This window comes from Plasmodium sp. gorilla clade G2 (genome assembly GCF_900097015.1).
Source record: "Plasmodium sp. gorilla clade G2 genome assembly, chromosome: 4".
In the NCBI taxonomy this organism is placed as follows: Eukaryota; Apicomplexa; class Aconoidasida; order Haemosporida; family Plasmodiidae; genus Plasmodium; species Plasmodium adleri (nom. inval.).
In genome coordinates, this window is record NC_041696.1 from 345,001 (window position 1) to 361,283 (window position 16,283).

Consider the following 16,283-nt stretch of genomic DNA (forward strand, 5'->3'; position numbering starts at 1 on the left):
TGAAAATGAAAATAAAAATAAAAAGATAAATGATAATATGAATGATAATATAAATAATGATGATGATTTAAATGCAGTGGAAAATAATCAAGGTGATAAAGATAATAACTTATTTGAGGTATATGATTATAATAAAAATAAAAAGGTTGTATATTATTCTGTTAAAAATCATTATGATCCATATAAAGAAATGTGTAAAAAAGAGAAAGACAGTTATTCAATATATGATAATAAAATATATGAAAATGATATATATGATTATCTATTACATCAGTATGAACAAAATTATGAACATATGTTTGATCAACGCAACTCTAATAGTAGTAATATAACAAATGATAGAAAGGATATTTTTTATAATCGTATGAATTTATTATATGGCGACAATCATATGGGAGATAATAACTACAAAAAGGATATGATCAGAAATTCATATCATAATAATAATAATAATAATAATAACATTAATGGTGATGTTAATACATTTAATAGTAAGGATGGTATTTCTAGGTGCCGAGTAGAGACCCTTAATCAAAATAGTATTCATGCAAATAATGAAAATGAATATAATAATATACCAAGATATACAAATTATAAAAAAGAAACAGAATTATATGATAAAATTTTATATGATTACAAATTAAATCAACATAAATATCCATCTTATTTTCCAAGAAATATAAATGATAAAAGTTGTGATAATGTTAATGATAAAAATAGGAATAGCAACTCATCAATTTTATATAAAAGGAATACAAAAATTTGTAATTTGTATAATGATGAACTATTAGATATATATAAATATACTACTGATATATATACACCTAAACCAAAATTATTTGTATATTCTATAAAAGATAATTTAAATACAAACAATCAAGATCAGAAGAATGATATAAAAACAGAAAAACAAAAGGATACAAAAAACAATTTGTATGATAAAGAAAATACAAATAATGATCTTTTATGTAACACATATAGTTTAAAAATTAATAAAGAATTTAAAAAGATCTTTAAAAAATTAAAATATAAAAATACTGTAGTTATTAGTAATATAGGCAAAAATTGTGGATCTTCTACCTTTTCAAATTATATTATAAATGATAATGAAATAAATAAATTTACAAATGAAATCAGTACAGAAGAAAATTGTATATATGCATATATTACAAGGAATCAAAATAAAATTAATTATCTTTATTTAGATTATGAAAAGGTTACTACTCTACAAGCTACATATTGTAATGAAAAAAAAGAATTACAAAATAATATAAATAAATTCATAACACTTTCCTTCTACTTTTCTAATATAGTAATTTTACATATAAGTAAAGAAAATTGTTTAGATATGTTTTATGTGTTGGCTTCTTATTATGATATAATAAAAAATATTAGAGAAAATCTGAGAAAAAGAAGAAAGAAATATGAGCAATTAGAAAGTGGTAAACAGGAAGGTGATCAATTTGATTTGAAGAATATGAAAAAGGCGCTATCTCCAAAGGAGAATAATAAAAGTAAAGATAATCAGAAAAATAAGGAAAATAAAGAAAATAAAGAAAATCTAAAAAATAAAGAAAATAAAGAAAATCTAAAAAATAAAGAAAATCAAAAGAGCAAAGATCATCAAAAGGGTAAAGATCATCACAAGAGCAAAGATCATCAAAAGAGTAAAGATCATCACAAGAACAAAGATCATAACAAAAGTAATGATAATCTTGATAGTGATAAGAATGAGGAAGACATCGAAACTGTTGAAGAACCATTAGATATAAATGATAATCAAACAAATACCAATTTGTCATCAGATGTAAGTGAAGACGATTCATCTAATACAGATAGTGAAGATTCTAGTAAAGACAATTTTGATGAAAATAATTTTTCTTTACCATATTTTATATTTGTATTAAGAGATGTAAATAAAGAAGAATTATTCCAAATGAACTTACAAAATGAATGTTTATTTAAAGAGGAGGATATGAATGGTAATATAAATGTAAATATAAATGTAAATGCTAATGAGAATATGAATAATCCTTTAAATGACTGTATGTTTTATAATCAACATGGTAATAATAATATTAACAATAATAATAATAATAATAATAATAGTAGTAGTGGTAATAATTATCATTATGGTTATGATAATTATTCATATGATTCCTTAGCTAGACAATATTTAGATTCACTCATAAATATGATAAATGATGATGTAACACAGAAAAAGGTTCAATGTATGCTAAAATTATTAACAAGAAAAAATATTTTCATGTTACCATCATTATATACAAATAATAATGAATATATTATAAATAAAGAATATATGAAAGAATTAAGCAGAATAAAAAAAGAATTATATATTCAAGGGAAAGCAATAGATAATATGTATAAAAATAATGGTACTTATATATATAAATATATTAGTATGTTATTATATACAACTAATAATAATATTTTTTATACACCTAAACAATTACAAAAAAAAATAGAAAATTTTGAATGTAAAATGTTATATAATGTTCTTATAGATAATTTCTTACTTCATATAAGAAAAAAAATTGAAAAAAAATTACCCATGAAACCAAATATGTTTTTAACATTAATTAATGATTTAAAGATAGAATTTATTTTAACCTTTGAAAAGTTTGCTATTGGAAATATAAAAATTAAAAAAAAATATAAAAACCAATTATATTCTGATATGGATGTTATAATATTAAAAGCTTATAAAGAAAATATAGCATTCAGTTGTTTTAATTTTTATAATATTATTGATCAAAAAATAAAGGCTTTAAAAATTTATGAAAACATTAATAATTTTAAGTATGAAAACTTTAGTCAGCTACAAATAGATCTAGAACATATTAATGACGGAGAAATAGATAATCTTATATATAATGAAATATTAGGAATAAAGAAGGAAGAAATATATGCACACTTTATAAATGTTTATTATGATAATGAAAAAGATACTAGTGAAATGTTATATAATACTGATCCAGCAGATAATAAACAGAAAAAATTGTATGCTCTACCCCCAAAAAAAAAAAGCTTCATAGGTGTAAATCATAAAACAAATGATAATAATAAATATGATACATCTGATACATTAAGCGATACTGATAATAATAAAAAGTATGAATATCAAAAAGGTAAAAAAATTACTTCAACATATTTAGGAACCGACAATAATAATATTAATAATAATAATAATAATAATTATATTAATAATAATGTGAATAATTATGGTAATCCATTGTTATATGGAAACAGTATGAAAAAAAATAAAAATAAATATGAAGGAAAATTTGTCAAATATGAAGATACCATACATCAAGATAAAGATTCTGATGATAATTCCTTTAAAGAATTAGAACAAAATAATGAGAAAAAAAGTTTGAGAATAAATAAATATAATAATGATTCATATAGAAGAAAAAGTACAAATGAAATGTATGTAAATGCTGATGATACTTATTATTATCAAACCAAAACGAAAATACCAAGTAATAATAATATTAACAATAATAATAATAATTATAATAATAATAATAATAATAATAATAATATCAATAGATCAATCAGCTCATCGAAAAAATCATACCATAAATTTAAATCAGATCTAGGTTTAATATATGCAAGGAAAAAAAAAGTACACAAATATAATTATGTACCCAAAAAATATAATAGTGTAGATTATGCTAATGAAAATAATGAATATATACATAAAAATTCAGTATTATATGAAAATTTAAATAGTTCAGAATTATTTCCAGAAGAAGGTGTAGATATATATACAGATGATGATGATGATAATGCAGACGATGAATACAATCAAGAGGAAAAGAATAATGCATATCAACAAAATAATAATTATCTATCATCAAATAGTAGATTAAATAGTAAAAATGATAAAAAAGGATATCATTCCAAATCTAAAATTTCTAGAAATATGAGTAATTCTGCTATGGAAATGGTAAATTTGAAAGAAAACGATGATGATGAAGATGAAGAAAATGAAGAAGATGATGTTAATAAAATAGCTTTTATTAAAAAAAAAATATCTAGTAATTTATCTAATGTTAAAGATAAATTAACCTTTCAAGAAAAAAATAATTATGAAAATAAAAAATCAAGTCGTAGAAACTCAAGGAAAAAAACAAGGATGAGTTGTTTACCAAAAAAAAAAAGTTCAAAATGAAAAAATATAAATAAATATAAAAATATATATATATATAATTGATATTTTATATACATTCCAAATTTTAATGCAACCCATGGATGAAGGGGGGGTTATATTTTTTCTTTTTTTTCCTTTTTTTTTATAACAAATATTATTTTATGTTTAAATGAATATTCCATACTTATTTTGTTTTTTTCATAGTAAAAAATAATATATATATATATATATTATGTATGTTTTGTCTTGTATTTTTTTTTATATTTATGATTTTTTTTTTCTTTCATGTTGTTTGTTAGTTGTTTTATTTTATTTTTTGTTACATTGTTTTGAATTTTTTTTTAAACAAATATTTTATTAATTCTTACTTTAAATTATATATATATATATATGTGCACATATATATATGTGTATTATAAAACAAAAAAATAAAACAAATTGTATAGGTTGATCCTTATCATATGAAATTAGAATGTGTTTAATTTTATATATATATTCAATATAAAGTTTCTCATATATATATATATATATATATATTTATTTAATGGTGTATTAATTTTCCTGATTTGGAATAATTTATAAAGAGCTGTGCATTTTGCTCCACTCATCATAATCAAAAACATTTTTATAAGACGTATTTACTTGTGTCATGGCTTTAATAAAATCATTATATTTGATAGCTCTAAATATAGAAGCATTGGGTATATTTTGTATTCCATTATATTGTTCTACTGCATCATCATAAACATATTCATAACATTTAGAACATAGATGATATATATCACTACCATTCCAGTTTTCTAATTTAACTGATATAGAATCTAATTCTTCTTCAGTTAATTGAAATCCTGAATGTGTATGTTTCGATATAATATATCTTATTTGTTCTTTTCTTGCATTAAAATCTGGTAAAGGTATATATACCCTTTTATTAAAACGTCTTAAAGCTGCATCATCTATCATATCAGGTCTATTAGTTGCTCCTATAATTACAATAATAATATCTTTTTTTGTATTTATTCCATCAATCATTTGTAATAATTGATTTTTAATTCTAATGGTTGTATCATCTTCATCTTTTTTTCGTGTTCCTAATAATGAATCGATTTCATCAAAAAATAAAATAGATGGATTATCTACCTCTGCACATTTAAATAATGCTGTAACGATTTTTTCAGTTTCTCCAATATATTTACTAAATAATGATGATGTATTTACATTATAAAATGAACAATTACAAGATGATGCTACCCATTTTGCTACCATTGTTTTTCCAGTTCCTGGTGGTCCAAATAATAATATTCCTTTAGCTGCTCTATTTAATCCAGTAAATAAATCTGGTCTTAATATAACATTTACAATTTTATCTTTTATTATTTTTTTTATATCATATAACCCTATAATATCCGATTCTTTTACTTGTTCATTAGAATCCATTTTCATACTTAGAGCATAACGTATTACATTTACTTCTATACCTTGTTCTATTAAGGACCAGTATTTTTCAGGTATTTCATCATATCCTCCACCGTTTGTATCATCATTACTTTTCTTATAATTTTTTTTCTTATCATATTTATTATCACCAATATGATTATTATGTTTGATAGAATCACGATTTCTTTTTTTGTCATTAATATAATTAAATGCTTTAATTGCTTCTTCATTTTTCTCATTTTTTCTCTTCACTAAAATGTCAAAGGCATTTGAAAACGCGTCTTGTTTTTTTGATGAAATATTTGTATTACTATTATGATGATGATTATTATTATTATTATTATTATCTTCATTTTCATCATCAGACAAATTGTAAGTTTTTTTTTTTTTTTTCATTTTCAATTCTTTTGCATTATAAATTCCATCATCACTATCTTGTATATAAGAATCTGTTTTACTAGCTCTACTTAAGTCTGAATCTATTTGATATTTCTTTTTTAATTTTGAACCTTTCTCTACATGTTCTGTATATTTTATTTTAAATGCACTTTCAATCTTTTCACTATTAGATATATGAGGTTTCTCTTTTATCTTATTTTGTTTTTCATTTTTATATTCTTCATGATATACTTTAATAAATAATGGATCAAAACTCATAAAATTTTTTATATCTACAAGTTTGATACCACTAAGAAAATTTTTATTTTCTTCTATTTTTTCATACACATCACTTGTTTCACTTTCATTCAACAAATCCATAACCTTATTATATATTTCATCATCCTCATTATTCTCAAATATATTATTATTTACATCACAAAATATTAAATCATTTAAATCCACCTGTTCTTTTTTTTTTCTCTCTAAATTATGATTATCTTCATGTGAATATATATTACTTCTTTCAAAAAAAGGAAATTCATTATGCTTACTTCCATTTATAAAATTTTTATTATTTCCATTCTTTTTATATAACTCATTCTTTTTTTGTTTTTCTTGATAATCATAAATATCCCATATATCATTAATTAAAATATCCTGGAAACAGTCTTTTTCTTCTTCTAATAAATTATTGTATATAATTTCATTTGCCTCAATGCTGCTTATACTGTTCATCATAAAACAAACAATTATATATATATATATTAATATATTATACTTATTTATATACAGGTTGATATATATTTCATACACTTAATTTTTATCTTTTTCCATTATGAAATAAACATAATTATATATATATATTTTTAAAATAAAGGAAATTATTAAATATATGAATAATTAATATATAGTAATTGGTTTGATACTACTACAAAAAAAATAAAATAATAAATAAATAAATAAAATACATAAGGGTAATATGATTGTATATATTAAAATCATACATATATATTATATATATGTATATATTATGCTAAAAAAAAATGTAAGAGGTAAATGAAAAGATTATTTTTTTTTTTAAAATCATTTATTATATATAGATATGTATTTCAAATCATCCTTTTATTTTTATACCACTTTTTTCTTCTTATTTTTTAAAATATTAAAATATAAAACGGTTTAAAAAGTAATTAAAAAAAAAAAAAAAAAATTTACAAATAAATAAGAAATTAATTAATATAAATTAAAACAATATATAATTAAAAAAACAAAATATAACTTAAAACAATTAAAATATATATATTATATATATTATATATATATATAATTACAAAACCGTCAAGGACTAATATTTTAACCCCAAAAAAAAAAAAAAAAAAAAAAAAAAAATCTAAAAGATATAAATATATAAACTTCTATCTTCCCTAATATATGTGTATACTTTACTTACAATTACATATTCTTTATCTAATTTTCTTAAGAGATCTTTATCTTCTTTTGAATATTTTATTATATTATTATTTATAATTGTTGGAAAATATTTAGAATTTATAACAACATTGTTTAAAGCAAGATTTTTACCATAAGCTAATTCTCTATTTTTTATCATATCCTTGGTAGTAAAATATTTCCCTCTTTCTTTTATATCATTATGATGAAATCTGTTGAATGTATTAAAGGGTCTTTCTATATTATTATGAAATGTATTAGTCAAAAAAACATTTGGTCTACTTCTAGTTATCTCTGTTGTTTCTTTCGGGGGAGCTGGATTATTTTTTTTTACAAGATTTACCAAGGTACATTTTTTGGAATATTTTTTTATTTCATTTTCTTCATCTCTTCGGAATATAAAAAGTAAAGGACTGAATTTCTTTTTAATCATGTCAAAATTTTCATATTCCTTCATTATTTATAAATATTTATTTTTTTTTTTCTTTCTTTCTTTTTTCCTTACCTTTCCTTGGTGTAGTTATTATACTCTATATTGTGTATGGTTTAAAAAATATATATATCACAATATGCAAAACATTTAAAAACCAAAAAAAAAAAAAAAAAAAAAAAAAAAAAAAAAAAACAGTTAAAATAAAAATATATGTACACAAAAAAAAAAAAGCAAAAACAAAAAAAATAAAAAGGAAAATTATATAATAAAATATATATTTTCTATAGAAAAAAGAAATAGAATAAAAAATAAAAAAAAAAAAAAAATCTAAACACTATCCACAGCCATTTCGAATAGCTAATTATAGAATAATGCATATATATATTATATATATTTAATTATATAAGTATAACAAAAAAATTAAACCATTATTTTATAAAATTAATTCTTAATATTTTAATTACATTATAAATTATATAAAATAAATAAAATAATTATATATAAAAATAAATTCATCTATTTTGTTACTATATAGTTTTTATTTTTTTTTTTTTTCTGTTTATTTTTGTTCTTCCAATATATATATATATATACACATATAACATATTACATATACAACATATTGTGTATATATTATATAAGGCTTTTTCTTAAAAAAGAATTATGCATGGCTCTTTTTTTTTTTTTTTTTTTTTGTTCTTATACAATTTTCTTATATATTAATAACTATATATGTACATATAAAATATATATTATTTGATTTTTTTTTTTTTTTTTTAAATCGAAAAAAGAAAGAAAAAAAAAAAATGAGAATTTTTTTTCTTTGGATGTGCATTAAGGCATCAACATAGTACAATTTTTCTATAATAAAAAGAATATAAAAATATGTGTATAAATATAATAAGATCTACACTATATATATATATATATATAATTATATATAACATTTGTAATAAATTTATATATTATAAAATAAATAATATTTTTTAATATTATATTTTCCTTTTTTTTTTTTTTCCCATAATATTTATGGTTTAATATATAAATTATAAAAAACATAAAAATAAAATATAACAAAAAAATAAGATAGGTTTGCATGCCTATTCTTTCGAATACATTCTTAAATATTAATTATAAATGTGTGCAAGGAAAATGTATGAAAAGGAAAAAAAAAAAAAAAAAAAATTCAAAATGATTTTCTATATTTTTCTATGAAACATTATTTATATGTTTCTCCTTTTATTATTTTTTTTTTCTTATAAATATACAAATACAAAATAATAACAATACTATTATATATGTAATATATGTATTTTAAAAAAACTTGTAATGCACATGTTCAAATAATTTCATTAAGATGATAATCATAAGAGTATATAAATTTATATAATGCAAGTTGTGAAGATTCTAATGGTTATGGTATATATTATATCATTTTATTTTTTTGTATATATATATAAAATATTACAATTATAGATATTCATATATTATTTATTTTATATTCTGAGTAACATTTTTATCAATAAACAGAAACAAAGGGATATAAAAAAAAAAAAAGAAACAAGAGAAAATATTCTATAATTTTATTTAATAAAAAAATATATATGGACACTATAGAAAATATTATATATATATTTATATTATAATAAAATAAATATTTTTTATTTTTTTTTTTTCTAATGCCAACATTGCAAAAATATTATTTTATAAGTCATATAATTAAGAAATATTTTGACATTATGTATAACCACAATTAAGAAAAATAAAATATTTAATATAAATATATTTATATAATATATAATAATATGGTAATATGATTAATTGGGGTCTTTTTTATTTTTCATAAAATATAGAAATATGGTTATAAAAAAGGAAGATATAAAAAAAATAATACATCAGCTTAATAATTTATTATATATATATATATATTAATTATAATAATAATAATATATATGTATATTTATGTATTTTTTTGTTATTTAAATTAAAAAAAATAATTTTATAAATATTTTTTTATATTTATAATAATATTATTAATATATATAATATAAATATATTTTATTATATTTTTTTATGAAATATATGAAGAAGAATATATTTAAATATTGCGCATATTGAAATAAAATAATACAATATTACATGTATGATATACATAATAAAAATACATAATTTTTGAATAATTTTATATTCATCACATTTATATATATATATATATATATATATATATATATTTAATATATGAAAAAAATGTTTATATTATTATTTAAAATATTCACCAAATTGTAGAAAATATTATAATTTTTCAAAGTTCAAAATATGAAATATTAAATTGTAGGTTTTATTTAAAATTATAATCATAAATAATAAAAAAAAAAAAAAAAAAAAAAAAAAAAAGAACATATATAAATAATATATATGTATGTAATATTTATATTTTATTGTTCAAATTAAAATATATAATTAAATTTTACCATTTGTATTATGATTTGAATTTTTTCTCTTCTTATTATTTTTATATATTACATTATTTATTTTATTTATTCATTTATTTATTTTTGTTTATTTTATTTTTATTTTATTTTTGGTTTTTGTTGGGACAACTATTTTGATCATAATAACTTATTTAAAGAAATAATAAAAAAAAAATGTCAATGTTTAAAGGTATGTCCATAAAATCATCGGAAAGGAAAAGCAAAATAATAAATAAAACAAATGTTACAGATAATGATAATAATAAAAGATATGAATTAAACGAATTAGACGTAATCAATATAAATAATAATGAGAAAAAAAATGAAAACTATTTAAATCATATGAATAATAATATAAAAAATAATAATAATATTACATTATCATGTGTAAATAATTCAAATATATATATATGTAATAATAATGTTAATAAGGAAAGTTCGATTGAAAATGAAAACTCCATATTTTATAAAAATAATTCTGTTCATAATGATCATAAATATGTAACCGATACAAATATTAGTAATTATGATGAATTTAATGAATTAATAAAACCAATAAGTTCTATTAATAATGACAATAATAATAATAATAGTAATAGTAATAATTCTATTTTACATGATACAAATATTTTATACAATCAACATAATAACAATTTGTTAACTAGCCATGAACTTTTATCATCTATGCAACCTGAACAAGTCAGGTCGAAAATAGAAAAAAGTCCTTTAATAAATGAATATAATATAAAAAATTATCATAATATTGATTATTATTGTAATACACCTTTTGAAGATGAATTAGATAAATTACACTATTTTTTAAAAAATTTTCAAAAAATACTTTTTCATAATGGAGACAGTCTAAAATTAAAAAATGACATGTTAGAAAAATTATACGAAAATAAATTAAGTAAAAAAATATTAATAATTCTTTCTTTTTTTATATATCATTCCTATATTTATATAAGGCTATCTAATTTTAAAACAGAATATAATTGTGATGAAATGATATATAAATTAATATGTTATGTAAATAGCATAAGGAAGGATAGGAAAAAATATAAAGATGAAGAAAAAATATGTATAATTGATGAAAAATTAGATATTGCTGATATAATACAAAATAAAATATTTAAATATAATCTCTTATTAGAACAACTAGAAGAACATATAAATCACTTGTTTGAAAAAAAAAAAATTATTCATCAAAATAATAATATGTTAACACATTATGTAATTTGTCTTTTGAAAATAATTATGCGTAACATATATGAAAATAGAAAATATGAAAAAAAATACAAAATGGACTTTTTTCAAGATAAAAAAAAACATATACAAAATGATCAAGATGAAGTTTTTAATAGAGAGAAAAATATTGTACAAGAAGAAGAAAAATTCATAAAACAAAAGGAAGAATTACAAGAACAAATGAGAAATATAAATGATAATATAAAAGATACAAATATGAAATATGAAACACAAATACAACAAATTGATGAAGAAATTATTTCTATTGATAAACATATTAAAGAATTAGAACAACAAATTGAACAAAAAAAAAATGAAAAAAAACAAGCACAAAATGAAAAAAATAAATTACAAATAGAACAAACCAAACAATTAAATCAACTTATAGATAAACAATCCGATATAAATACATCCTTTCAATTATTACAAAACTCATTTGATCTATTAAATAAAGAAAAACAAGAAATCATATACATTAAGGAAAACATAGATAAACAATTAAACAATTTGAAAACAATTTATCAAAATTGTAATGAAAATAAAATTTCAACTCAAGTTTTTTTAAACAAGCTGAAAAATAATTTGATATTTGTATGTAATAATAAAGCAGATCTTATGCACTACCCTAGGATAGATGATGTGCAACAAATATATCATAATAATGAGAATAATCAAGACATAAGCAATAATAACAAAGATATTATTAAGATAACAGAAAATGATAAATTACATCTCAACAACAACAACAACAACAACAACAACAACAACAATAGTAATAATAATAATAATGTAAATAACAGTTATAATGTACAAAATGCGAAATATTTAAAGAAAATATTTTTTTTGAAAAAAGAATTATTTGATATGGAGAAAAATATTAATGACATTAAAGATAAAAAAAAAAAACTTGTGATAGATATAAACCAACTCAATTGCGAAGTAGATAATATAAATATAAAAAAAGAAAACCTAAAAAATAAAAAAAAAATATTACTTAAAAGTAAAATGCTAAACGAAGTCAAAAATACAATTAACGAATTTGATGAATTGCTATTAACAGAAAATAATAATTTAAAAATGCTAGAAAATTTCAAACAGGATATGAATGAATTAAAGACAAAACATATTTTGTTAAAAGATAAAAAAGAAAAGCTCAAGAAAAAGTTATATGCTTTGGAAAATAAATTATTAAAAAGTGAAATAAATTTTGTAAAATTATCACAAAACATAAAATATAATCAAACGGGACAAGAACAAAAGAATGGAAAACATCAAATAAATGAAGAAAATATAAATAATGAAACTGTTCAAAATAATGTACATGATACAAATAAGGAAAAAGAAGAAGAACTAATAGACGATATTTTTCTTTTTTCAGATGAATCAGATAATTATAATGATGACATTATAAATTTGAACATGAACGAAATCATCAAAGAGATCAAAGATGAGGAAAAATCTTATAATGAAGAGGGAAATAACCAAACGGATAATAGTGATGAAGAAACTAAACAAATGGATAATTATGCAGAAGAAACTAGCCAAATTGATATTAGCGAAGAAGAAACTAGCGAAAATGATAAAAATAAAGATCAAACTAGTCAAAATGACAAAAATAAAGATCAAACTAGCGAAAATGATAAAAATAAAGATGAAACTAGCGAAAATAGTAAAAATAAAGATGAAAATATCCAAAATGATAAAAATAAAGATGAAACTAGCCAAAATGATAATAATAAGGATTTAAAGGGGTATATGGAAAATAACGAGAAAAATATGAATCAAAGTGATAAGAATGGATTAACTAGTTCAAGCTATGAAATAAAAAAAAATGATGATATAATAAATAAGGAGGAAGATGATGATATTATGAATGATGAAATACCTAATAGTAATTATATAAATGAATTACATATTATACTAAAAGAATTAAAAATAGAAGAGAACAAAATGTTAGAGAATATAATTGAAAGATATAAGATAATATATGGTATGAATAAAGAAGTAGATTATAATATGTTAGAGGAAGATGTGAGTAATTTTCATAATAGTATAACACATGAAGAAAATATGTTGAAAAATAAAAAATTAGCCCTTTTGAGAAAAAAAAGAAATATATTAAAAATGTATTATTCTTATTCGTCTGATAATAGTGAGGACGACGAATGAAATATTTAGATATTATGTATAATTATATATATATAAATATATATATTTCATGTAGACACTTTTTTTATATATTAATGTGGAAAATGTTACTTATAAATATTTCTACAAAATAAAAATATAATTCGTGTATTATAAGAATGTGTTTATGTGTCTATAGTATATTTATTATTGATTTATTTTATTTTATTATTTATTTTTTTTGTTAATATATTATAATTATATATTTATTTATTATTTTCTTTTTTTTATGTCATTTTAAAATTTTGTCCATTTGTTATGAAACCTATTTTGTTTTAATTTTTTATGTTTTTTATTTTTAATTATGTATAATTCATTATAAATATATACATATATATATATATATATGTTTGTATTTATTTCAATTTGTTTATCTTTTTTACATTTTTAATTTTAAACTAGTTTCATCATATAATTATACCGTAGTTTATATATTTGTTTGTATTTAAAATATTTTTTTTTTTTTTTTTTCTCTATGCACACTTGATAAAACTTTTTTATATTTTTTGCGGAATTTTGAAAATAATTTTTTTTTGTATTCCTTGGAAATTTAAAAGTATAATTATATATATATATATATATATATATATATTTATTAATAAATACACACATATATATATATATTTATATAATTAAATATATATTATGTGTATGCTCATATTTTTTATTATAATATCCCCTTTGTAAAGGAATTTCTTTAAAAAAAATTTACCCATTTTATGAATATGTCGAATAATAAATTGAAGAGTAATACTTTTATAAAATACGAAAGTAAGAATGTAGAAAAGAAAAATGAGACAAACAGTGTAAAGAAGCTTAACAGTATAAGTACAATTAAAAAAAAAAGCGAAGATAATAAATTAGAAAGAGTTACATTGAATGAATCTGTATTTAATGAAGGAGATAAAATAATGAGAAAAAAAAAAATTGTGAAGAAACCTGAGGAGACAAATGATAAAAGGGAAAATATGGAAACATCGGTAAATATAAATGAAGAAGGAAAAAGAAGTATAATCGTAAGAAGATTTACACAAAAAAATAATATGAATAATGAAGAACTATCTGAGCAGAATTATAATGATTGTAATAATATTAATAAAATAGAAAATATAAATAATAATAATAATAATAATAATGATAATATAAATAATAGTAATATGCCTGTAGTACGAAAAGTTATAAAAAGGGTAATACGTACAAGAGTAAAAAATAAAAAAGATGAAACAAATAAAATATTAAACGATAATTTAAATAATAATGAATCAATCAATGATATATCTTGTGATGTAATTAATAAAAATGGGAAGACACAAGATTCAGATGATGAAATATTAAATTCAATTATACAGAAAAAAAATGAACTTGTTATGGACACACCTACTGAAGGAGATAATAAAGAATTAATTCAAAAGAAGAAAAAAAAAATAATCGTTCGAAAAATAAATGTTAGTGGGAAAAATAAAAAAAATATACCTGATGATAAAAATGTATATGCTGAGAAATATAATTATAGTGAAATATATAATTCTGATGATAATTTGTTTTCTGATAATAAGGGGAATAAAACCAATATGGACCTTTCTCATTTGGAAAACAAGAAAAATTATTTATTGGAGGGACACAATCATACAGACATATTAAACGATATAGAAAATAAGAGTCATGATAATGTAAACAATTTAAAGGATGATAAGAAAAAAATAAAAGATTATCATATAAATAATAATTCTGTAAAAGGCTTAAATGAAGAAATAAAATCAATAAAAGAAGATAGAAAATATATACAATATTCTCTAGATAATCAAATTAATGAGAATAACGAAATGAAACAACTAAATACAGAATTATTAAATGATAATAATAAAATAAAAGAAATAAACAAAGAATTATTAAACGAGAAATTATATTTATCTAAAGAAATGGAAATATTAGAAAGGAAAATAAATGAATCAAATGAAATGTATAATTTACTCAATGATAAATATAATATTTTAGAAAATGAAAACAAAATGTTATTAGATAGAGATAATGAAAAGGAATTAAAAATTCAAAATATGCAAGAGGAAAATTTAAAATTAAAAAAAAATATTGAAGAAAATAATTCTTTATTAAAAAAAAAAGAGGAACAAATTAATGAATATATCAATGAAATTGAAAATTATAAAATTGTTTTAAAAAATAAAGGAGAAATGTTATTGCAAAATAGTTCTACTATGGATAAAAATCTCTCATCTGATAAAAATCTACAAAAAGAATATGTAAACAAATTAAATAAAGAAAATAAAGAATTAATTTATGTTTTCAAAAAACAATTAGATCTAATAGTCATACTAAAAAAACAAATCAACCTTTTACAAAATAACAAAATTTTAAATATAACTTCAAATGAATTCAAAAAAATTATGCAAGACTGAATGATAACTTAGGGGTATGTCTCTGGAGGGGGAGGATAACCATAAAAATAAAAATATATATATATATATATATATATATACATATA

The 16,283-nt window shown here is 18.7% G+C and overlaps 5 protein-coding genes across 5 annotated transcripts in view; 3 read left to right on the forward strand and 2 right to left on the reverse strand.

Annotated features, from left to right (window-relative positions):
- Positions 1-4,198, forward strand: part of PADL01_0407300 (conserved Plasmodium protein, unknown function) — a gene marked incomplete at both ends in the record, with an annotated part of 5,538 nt that extends 1,340 nt beyond the window's left edge. The window contains one exon of the mRNA XM_028685190.1: positions 1-4,198. This exon is cut by the window's left edge and continues 1,340 nt beyond it. Coding sequence (XP_028536714.1) covers positions 1-4,198 — 4,198 coding nt within the window.
- Positions 4,199-4,753: 555 nt separating this feature from the next.
- Positions 4,754-6,733, reverse strand: PADL01_0407400 (AAA family ATPase, putative; the record flags this gene model as incomplete). The annotated part of the gene is made up of 1 exon (XM_028685192.1): positions 4,754-6,733. The coding sequence occupies one exon, from the start codon at positions 6,731-6,733 to the stop codon at positions 4,754-4,756; it is 1,980 nt and encodes a 659-aa protein (XP_028536715.1).
- Positions 6,734-7,385: 652 nt separating this feature from the next.
- PADL01_0407500 (conserved Plasmodium protein, unknown function) lies at positions 7,386-7,901 on the reverse strand (the record flags this gene model as incomplete). The annotated part of the gene is made up of 1 exon (XM_028685193.1): positions 7,386-7,901. The coding sequence occupies one exon, from the start codon at positions 7,899-7,901 to the stop codon at positions 7,386-7,388; it is 516 nt and encodes a 171-aa protein (XP_028536716.1).
- Positions 7,902-10,522: 2,621 nt separating this feature from the next.
- Positions 10,523-13,765, forward strand: PADL01_0407600 (conserved Plasmodium protein, unknown function; the record flags this gene model as incomplete). The annotated part of the gene is made up of 1 exon (XM_028685194.1): positions 10,523-13,765. The coding sequence occupies one exon, from the start codon at positions 10,523-10,525 to the stop codon at positions 13,763-13,765; it is 3,243 nt and encodes a 1,080-aa protein (XP_028536717.1).
- Positions 13,766-14,508: 743 nt separating this feature from the next.
- PADL01_0407700 (conserved Plasmodium protein, unknown function) lies at positions 14,509-16,197 on the forward strand (the record flags this gene model as incomplete). The annotated part of the gene is made up of 1 exon (XM_028685195.1): positions 14,509-16,197. One exon carries the CDS (start codon positions 14,509-14,511, stop codon positions 16,195-16,197), a length of 1,689 nt encoding a protein of 562 aa, XP_028536718.1.
- Positions 16,198-16,283: the final 86 nt, after the last annotated feature.